General features: G+C 33.5%; 1 protein-coding gene and 1 pseudogene across 9 annotated transcripts; both read right to left on the bottom strand.

Moving 5' to 3' along the window:
- Positions 1 to 371: 371 nt before the first annotated feature.
- Positions 372 to 4,269, bottom strand: LOC146945369 (amino acid permease 4-like). Of its 9 annotated transcripts, none has more exons than XM_085743704.1 (5): positions 3,273 to 4,269; positions 3,073 to 3,135; positions 2,730 to 2,951; positions 2,078 to 2,171; positions 372 to 1,362 (listed from the first exon to the last, which is right to left on the bottom strand). In XM_085743704.1, exons 2-5 carry the CDS (start codon positions 3,104 to 3,106, stop codon positions 1,239 to 1,241), a joined length of 474 nt encoding a protein of 157 aa, XP_085599830.1. In that variant the 5' UTR covers positions 3,107 to 3,135; positions 3,273 to 4,269; the 3' UTR covers positions 372 to 1,238. The 9 variants fall into 9 exon arrangements, with proteins under 9 accessions (XP_085599830.1, XP_085599832.1, XP_085599827.1 ...); XM_085743706.1 differs by having other exon boundaries at positions 3,073 to 3,129; XM_085743701.1 differs by having other exon boundaries at positions 372 to 1,365; positions 3,283 to 4,269.
- Positions 3,899 to 4,231, bottom strand: LOC146945370 (pathogenesis-related protein 1 pseudogene; annotated as a pseudogene).
- Positions 4,270 to 9,292: the final 5,023 nt, after the last annotated feature.

Genomic DNA, 9,292 nt, shown 5'->3' with positions numbered 1-9,292 from the left:
TTAAAGAAAGCGACCTGGTCGTGACTCACCTAGTAATTTCGTTCGGTATATTTTAAATCGTAAAACAACAGTTATTGTGTTTATGTTGTTAATTACCATCATTCTTTCACATCAACAACGATACTTGCAAACCAATTTTTTTAGGTGAAGCGAACATATTTACTGGAGAATTGCACTTCTCCCATTTGGAATTGCTCATTCCCGTGAAAAAGCCGAACGTAAGTTAACTCACGCAAGTGCATTTTCAACGCGAGTAAACTCATGCAAGTATATTTTTCAGCGTGAATTAACTCACGTTGGATGTGAATGAGCAAAAATAAATGGGAGAGAGCAATTCTCTATTTATTTATGTAAGTGTATGCCATTCACAATTTGTCCAAATTAAACAAGCTTGCACACAGGCTTGAGGATCCATTAATCTCAAAACTAAAAACACATACAATATGAATCTTTCTGTATACTAACATATATACAGAATGGCCACATCCATTTATTCAAATCACATTAAACACCACACTTCTTATCTATCTTACCTTACTTGTCATCAAAACTACCATGGTTGAAGCTCAATGGCACTTCAAAAGGACTAATATCAAAAGGCCTTTGACCAATATAATTACCAGGTGGATCATAGTTACAACTAATAATGGTGCTACGACCATCATTACATTTTACCTTAGCACATCCAACCCGAACCGAATCGCGCCAAACAACCTGAGTATAATGTCCACACTGATAACCAACAGCACATGAATTACTGTTGTAATTATAGTCACTAGTGCAGAAAACACTTTTTAAATCAGGTGAATATGACTTTTTAAATCGGGTGAACATCCGATTTATAGGTGGCCGATTTAAAAAGTGGTTTTGGTTTTAAGTCAGCCCCCTTTACCCGATTTAAAATCATTTAATTTAAATCGGTTGAACCCATCTAAAATCTTTTAATTTAAATCGGATGAACCCACTTAAAAAGTCTCAAAAGGGATAAAAAAAAATCAGTATCTTTTAAATAAATCGGATGAACCCACTTAAAAAGTCTCAAAAGGGATAAAAAAAAAATCAGTATCATGCATTACTAAATTAAGCAAGCTCATCCAAAATCAGTATCCATCTTGTATTGCATCTACAACGTTTGTACATACACATAATTAAGACAAGAAATTTTCAACGAACCAAACACACCCGGAAAAAACAACCGGACAATAGGAATGACCCCCTACGCATACCACACCACAGCATCAAACCCAGACCCCAAACACTCCAATGCGCGCAATCCTGCACCACAGCAGCTGCTGGCAGCAGCAACAACTGGTGACAGCAGAAAACAACCAGCAGCAGCAACTCAAACAGAAGACTGCAGACCTGCTATCAACACCAAAAAACCACACAACAGACCAAAACAGAAGACAACAGCAATAAATTAAAAATATAATGTAATTTAATTTTTAATCACTGATATAATAACTGATATAATAGTGGTAAGTTAATTTAATTTTTAATCACTGATATAAGCTTGCATCATGCAACTCTATTAAGATCTGCTAATCTGTTACGTGCTTCTAGAACTCTCATTGCATTCTCAGCTGTTTTTTTTTTTTTTTTGAATCATCAAATATTATTAATAGCTAGGTAGCACAAGATGCACAAACCCGCAAAAGGAGGAAAAAGAGTACACAAGAGCCTAACAACAAGAGGCCCTTACCACCTACAACAACTCAATAAAATACCCCCTAAAATCGGTCCCAAAACTGAGCCGAACCAGGACATACAACCAGCTGCACTACAGAAAAACAATAGCAAACACAGCAGCGAAAAAAACCACTCCTGCTGCCACAGCACAACCAGACTGCACTGCAGCAGCCGGTGCAGCACGCAGGAAACACAACAAAATTGAGGGAATTTCTAAGTTATATTAAAGATTTTGAGGGAATGATAGCTTTTTATTTAGACTTTTGAGGCGGAAATAAAATCAATATCAATTTTTTTGGGTACAAAAGAAAATCAATGTCTAAATATTTAGAAATTGATTTTATTTTGAACCTAAAAAAAAAAAAAGACTAAAAAATTGATCACTCACATCATGCTAATGGCACCCGCAATTGTGTATCCTATTGCAGTTCCGTAAAGATTTGTGTACTGAACTATCCCACAAAGGGTGTCATTGAAACCTCCTGCAAAATCATTTGATTCTCATCTCATATACAAGTATAACACAAACATTCCATTTCAAAATTATACTATTTATCAGAATACACACACACACACACATATATATATATATATATATATATATATATATATATATATATATATATATATATATATATATATATATATATATATAACATAAATAGTACATTAATGTTAATTCACCAAGAAGTATATGACCAAATCAAGTGCAAACGTGTGACTTTGTTATTGTGTACTTGGAGAGCATATCTTATCTTTTCTAGTAGTGATTATTAAATTCTGGCTTTTCAAAAGAAACAACAAACATGTGAATTTGAAACTTTAAATCAATGTTTTAAAAATCAAACAGAATATCGAAAAGAGTCATAGTTCAGCTAGTTTAAACTGCTCAAAAGGGAACGAAACTGCAAGCAAATCACACAAACAATTGAGCCATAAACACTTACTTCACAGTTCAACTAATTCAACAGTCCAATTTGATTTGTTTCGATTATTAAAACACTATCTTAACATGAATGTGTATATGCATAAAGAGTTACCTAGAATTGTGTGAACAGCTTCCATGAAAGTATAGTTCCTCTTTCCGTAATGAGGATCACCAATTCGATAACATTCAGCTAAAAGTGATGAAGTATACCACGTGATGAGACTGAAGAAAATCATAACAGAAGGACCAATTGCCCAAACCAACTGAGCTATGACCAATAATCCTGCTGACAGAGTTCCTAATCCTCTATTAAGTCCTTTGCATAAGGTTCCTCCTGCAATCATATTTAATACCTATGAGACTGTAATCTTAACACTTAATAATAATAATAATAATAATAATAATAATAATAATAATAATAATAATAATGTGAATGAGAAATGAGAATTTCCTACCTACTGTAAACTCCATGACGACAACCACAGTCATGACAGCCACAACAGCATTTTTTCCTATCCCTTTGTACAATGGTTCCATTAGATACAACAATGAAACAAGTGTCAAAGCTAGACCAACTTTCAAAGAGACTAGATCTAGGTTTGGAAATTCGAAAAAAAGTTTGAACAGAAGGAAAATAGAAGAGAAAAACTACTACCTCTATTTACCTCTTTCGATTCTGTTCGGTTTGCTGTTGTTGTTGAGACTTTGTTTGCCGTTCTTCTTCCTCACGAATCGGTCGGGATCTACTCCGATTTGAACGTTTGTGTTGTTCCTTTTCGTGAATGAATGATTGGAAATCCACTTCCTCTCTTGCTCCTGCTTGATTCGGTTCCAGAAACCAACACACAGACAGCCAAACCCAAGATCCGACGAAACCGCAAAAACTCAAATCTGACGGAGAGAAGTTGATCTGGAAGAAGTACGACGAGAAGAACGAGGGGCGCTGGTGGTGCGGAGAAGAACCCATCGCACCACCAGCCAAAGGATCTACATGTTGAAGGCTAGTTTGGATTTGAGGAGGAAGAAAAAGTGAAGTCGGTTTGGGGTTGTTTGTAGAGAGGAGGAGGAGAACGATTATTTTAGAAAGAGGTTTCAAGTAATATTTTAGAAAGAGGCTTGTAGAGACAAGTCCAATTTGGGTCTTATTTTTTAATTTTAATATAAAATTGTTTTTAAATGGGTTTAAACGATTTAATATCTAATGGTCTCAAATACCTTTCCTTCACATGGGATTTTAAGTCATGTGGATAACATCCCATTTAAAATCCCTGTTTTAATAAGTCATTTTTGTACTAGTGAGTATTTCTTCTCTCCAATCCACATGGTAACAGCAGCTGTTCCTGTCATGTCACCACTGCTCCATGCTAAATTTTCTCCATATGGACCCTTGGAGTGTACCATTTTGCAGTTTGCTTTTAATTTGTTTACATAGGTTTGTGCATAGGAAGCAACTTTTGCATCCCAAGATATTGGGCCAACACCAACGTCAGAGCGTGCTTTGTTGTGAATCTTGAGGTAGTCTTGTGGTGAGTTTTGGGCATATGAGATTTGTGTTAGTGTGGCTAACAAGATAGCCATGAGTGGAAGGAGATGTGAGATCATTGGGGATCCCATGTTGAGAAAAGCTTTGGTTTTGATAGATGGTGCTTGGTGACTCATTAGACACAATATAGAAGTCTATTTATATGCAACAAAATTTGGGAGTACCTAAGATATTCCCTTACGCATGGTTTTTTCTGCGTCACCCCTCATAAATTAAGGGTAATTTATCCCTATAAAAAAATCATATATTTTTTTTTTAATATTTATTCTTACAATTAGTTACCATTTTCATCTTAAAAACCTCAAACTTTTTTATCTTCTTCATTTAATACGTGATTTACTTCTCTTTCGTTCCAAAACCTAATCGTACTTGTCATTAGGGGTAAATCACCCTCAATTCATCAAGGAAAATCATAGGCTCGCCGATAGAGTTTTTCTTACTATCAGTTACCATTTTCATCTCAAGAACATAAAACTTCTTCATCTTCTTTATTCAACATCTAATCTCCATCTCTTTCATTCCAGAGTTGTAATCGTATTTGTCATTAGGGATAAATTACCCCTTATTCATCAAGGGTAACGTAGGCCTCACCCTTACGCATAGTTTTTCTTTTCTTTTTCTGAAACCTAATATCTTTATACGTTATCCAACCAGCTAAAACTAAATGAAATGAAAAACCTCTTTTCCATAAGAGATTTTAACGCTGTTGTATTCTTAAGATTGAATTTAAATTCAGAACCTCTGGTTAATTAAGCTGAAATTATCTTATTATATGCTCTTCGGTCTCTTACACACACTTGAACACATTTTTTCTATTTCGTTTAAAGTCATACGATTTTATCACATAGATGTGAGATCACACTACCTAGATGAAAAAAGCTTCTAATTCGTTGGAGTTGGATAAACTTAAAATTGGTATTGCCAGTTGGGCATTTAACTACTGTGGCGGCTGACCGTGGAAGTAGGACGTAACTAGAGGCTGCTAAGGGTTTATAATAGAATATATTACTCAGTCGTAAGATACATCAATTATCAGTGCATATGGGACACAAGTTGCAAGAGCCATCACCTTTCATTATGACTTGGTAAAAAAACTTTCAACTTGTTAGTTATATATCTAATTATATCTTTTTTTTTTCTTTCTAATTATATCTAGAGTACATTTAGTTGATTTTTATTTATTCGGAGAGTACATATGTCGAGTTTTTTTTAATGGCATATTCTTGGCATATTTATCGTTTGTTTAAGTACAGATTATAAGATTTATATTTTTATGTAATATAAAAAGAAAATATTTTGCAAAACTCTATAAACATGAATAACCGTCCCGTGAGCTTAACTCAGTTGGCATGACAATGCATAATATATACAAGGTCTGGGGTTCAAACCCTGACTACCACAAAAAAAAAAAAAAACGATCGATTAACCAAGAAATGGATCACATTGTTCATTTTCAAGAAACGTGAAAGTCCAATATATATATTTTAAAGAAAGAGTTTCACAATGCAAGTACAAATAAAATGTTAAAAATTGAACTGAAAATACCCATTTTTTCCACACTTGTGTATGTGAATTTGGTCGCTAAACAATAGGCAATTATATATATATATATATATATGACATATCCTATGAGAATGCTATTGTTATATGAGAATGATGAGAACAATTATCAGCCTTTAGATTAAAATAGATGGTTTAGATTAAAAACTTTATTTTAAGTAACACATGTGGCCCTCCACACTCTATTCAGAGCCTGTTTGTTATAGCTTATTTCAGGAAAAAATCATTTTTAAAAAAAAATAATCACTTTTAAGAGTTTTGGATCCGTTTGTTACAGCTTTTTTAAAAAAATCAGAATCTAAAAAAAATCTAAAATCAGCTTCAAATGAGAAGCTGTTAAGAGCAGCTTCTCAAAAAATAGATTTCTTTTAGAGGAGAGAGAAAATATGATTTAAAAGATTGAACTAATTTTGTAACAAAAAATCCCTTTTATATAGTTGTATCCAAACAAATTAACTTATTTGTTTAAAAAAAGTGATTTTTATCGTGGTAAACAAACACAAAATAGATTCTGATTTTTCATAAAATCTCTAAAATATAATCTCTAAATTATTTTATGTGAAAATCACTTTTATTTTAATCCGTAACAAACGGGCCCTCAATCTTGTGAACCATTCATCTTCTCATCTTTTTCAATTCAAACCGTCAAATTGATAATAATGATATTTGTACATTTCTTATATTTTTCAAACATCCATTTAATACTTTATTCTATCTTTTCTATTTTATCACATCATCAATCTATTACATCTATCATATAACTATCTTTATCTCTTTCTCTTTTAAAGTGGTGAAAAAGAAACATTTGCGATAATGAGAGCTCAAACAAAGTCAACATGCATGCATATCATCTCAATTCACAACTAGAAATCTTCTTGACCCGTATTTGATAAACAAATAAAAGAAAGAAAACTTCTTAACCAGTACCGTATGTAAACTTCCAAGTTCCAAGTACACTATTCCTACTAATTTATTACCAACAAGCTATATCTCAGGAAGAATTGAGTGCCATGGGTATTTCTTGTTGCAAATTCATAATAAGATTTTTATAATTAAGGTTATTCAAAAGAATAAGTTTTTGATAGCAATCTAAGTATCACTATATATTCGGTCCATTCTTGACAATGTCATGGTAGCTATTAAAGTCACTCATTTTATGAAGACTAACACTAGGGGGAAATGACGGGTATATTGCTTTGAAATTTGATATCAGCAAGGCCTACGACCGTATGGATTGGGATAATCTGCGAGATGTTATGGTAAAGATAGGTTTTAATAGTCGGTGGATTAGTTGGATGGGCATGTGTGTGAAATCAATAGATTATACTCTGTCCCTGTTGATAATGAGACGGTTGAACCAATTATTATGGGGAGTGGTCTCAGGCAAGGGGATCCTTTTTTCTCTTATGTGTTTATTATTTGTGCTGAAGGCTTTTCATCTCTTATAAGGGATGCAGAGGAGAGTGGTGCTGTATCTAGTATTAAGGTATGTCGAGAGGCACCATCAGTTTCTCTTCTTCTTTTCGCATATGACTGTGTTCTTTTTTCAAAGGGGAAGATAGTCAAGCCCATGCTATGAAGAACACCCTCTCTGTGTATGAAGCAGCCTCTGGTCAGGCTATTAGCTTGCTCAAGTCTGGGATTTTTTGCATCTGTAATGTGACTGACCTTATAAAGCATGTTTTCACTAATATTCTGGGTGTTCGGGCAATTCTTGGTACCGGAAAAAAATGTGGGCTTACCGTCTATGATTGGTAGGAATCGAACGACCACATTTGCTTACACCAAAGATCGAGTTTGACATAAAATCAACTCATGGTGTAGCAAATGTTTATCTAAAGGAGGTCGTGAGGTTATGATAAAATCTATTTTGCAAGTTATTCCGTCGTACGCTATGAGTATTTTTCAGTTACCCTCTACGTTACTCAACACAATTGAAAAGATGATGAATTCTTTTTGATGGGGTCATGGGCGCACCAATCACCGTTGTATTAACTGGTTAAGTTGGGAGAAACTGTCTATGCATAAGTCTCATGGTGGTATGGGATTCAAGGATCTTTCAACTTGGCTATGCTTGAAAAATAAGGATGGAAGTTTCTAACAAAACTCGAGTCTTTTGTCTCTCGTATTTTTGAAGCCCGCTATTTTCCAACCAACACCTACCTCATACCACAAATTGCCCATAATCCTAGTTACGCGTGGCACATTATCCTTCGTGCATGTTTCCTTGTGAGGTGGTCGATGGAGCATTGGTTCTTGCTCTTCTATTTCAATTTTGAATGATCCTTAGCTGTCGAATGGGGAGCGTATCGACAGTAATATATTTGGAGCCCACTTTGTTCGAAATGTTACCATTGATAACTTGATGACTCCTTACACCAAAAGTTAGGATGAAGCTGTGGTTCAACGGATTTTTAGTGCATATTTAGCCTCCAAAATTCTTAATACACCATTAATTAATCAAGTCCAAAGTGATCGGCTGTTACGGAAATGGAAAAGAATGGTCATTATTCTGTGCGTAGTGCTTATCAACTATGTGTCCAAGATCTCATTGATTCTTCTCATCTTCGTCGCCGAGGTTTTGGTATTGAATATGAAAGCTCAAGCTTCCTCCTTGATGGTTAGATTTAACCAAATATACGAAATCGTTTACGGAATAATAAAGTGTAAGTAGAGTACCATATCCAAATGTGTGTGTGTTTGTGTCCTTAAAAATTTAATGCATATTTCCTTAATTTGTAAATCAAATGAATTATATAAATGCACGTTCTATGAATGTAATACTAATTTATACTATATCCGTCCCTAAATATAAGACCCTTTAGGCCAAATCACGGATATTAAGAAAGTGGGTATGAGTATTTAATTTGTTTGTAATTTCACTATATTTTTTAAAATTTTAATTATCATTTAAGAGAGAAAATTAGTTTATATATTCAACATATATTTATTGTTGATTGACGAAAAAGATGTAAAATAAATAGGGGTATGTTGGCAAACAAATAATTAATGAAATTGGAAATACCAAAGGGGACTTATAAAAAGGGACAAATTTTTTCCTCAAAAGAGTCTTATAATTAAACACGGAAAGTTTAATGTACATTTGAAAAATAAAAGAACTCGATTAGAAAGTAATAAAGGTATTTTATTAAATGACCTTTCCTTGGCTATAAATTAAAACTAATTTTCTCTTTGGACGGAAAAAATTAAATTTTCCGCCACAAAAATAATTTTTCTTTAAAAATTTGTCATTCGACGGAAAAAAAAAAACAATTTTCCGTCATAAAAATAAATTTTCTTTAAAAAGTTATTTTAATGTCAATTTTCTCTTTGAACCTTGGACCTTGACATTTGTCCTAACACTTAATAGAATATGTCAAGCATTTAGTTTGTTTTATGGGAGTTGATTTGTCATGCTTATTAAAAATTAGATTTATGTATCATTTAGTTAGGTTAAATTTCAAATCGAAACCATTTGAAGTTCCCTCTCTATATTCCTCAAACTTCAAATATTTCTCTTCAATCAACCTTCTACAATTAAATGGAAGCTTTCTCCAATATCCTATCATCCT

Source organism: Medicago sativa, chromosome 2 (assembly GCF_051527215.1).
Source record: "Medicago sativa cultivar Bolivia chromosome 2, Bolivia_mono, whole genome shotgun sequence".
Lineage (NCBI taxonomy): Eukaryota > Viridiplantae > Streptophyta > Magnoliopsida > Fabales > Fabaceae > Medicago > Medicago sativa.
The sequence above is the reverse complement of the archived record's forward strand: the minus strand, read 5'-3'. Positions and strand labels throughout refer to the sequence as shown.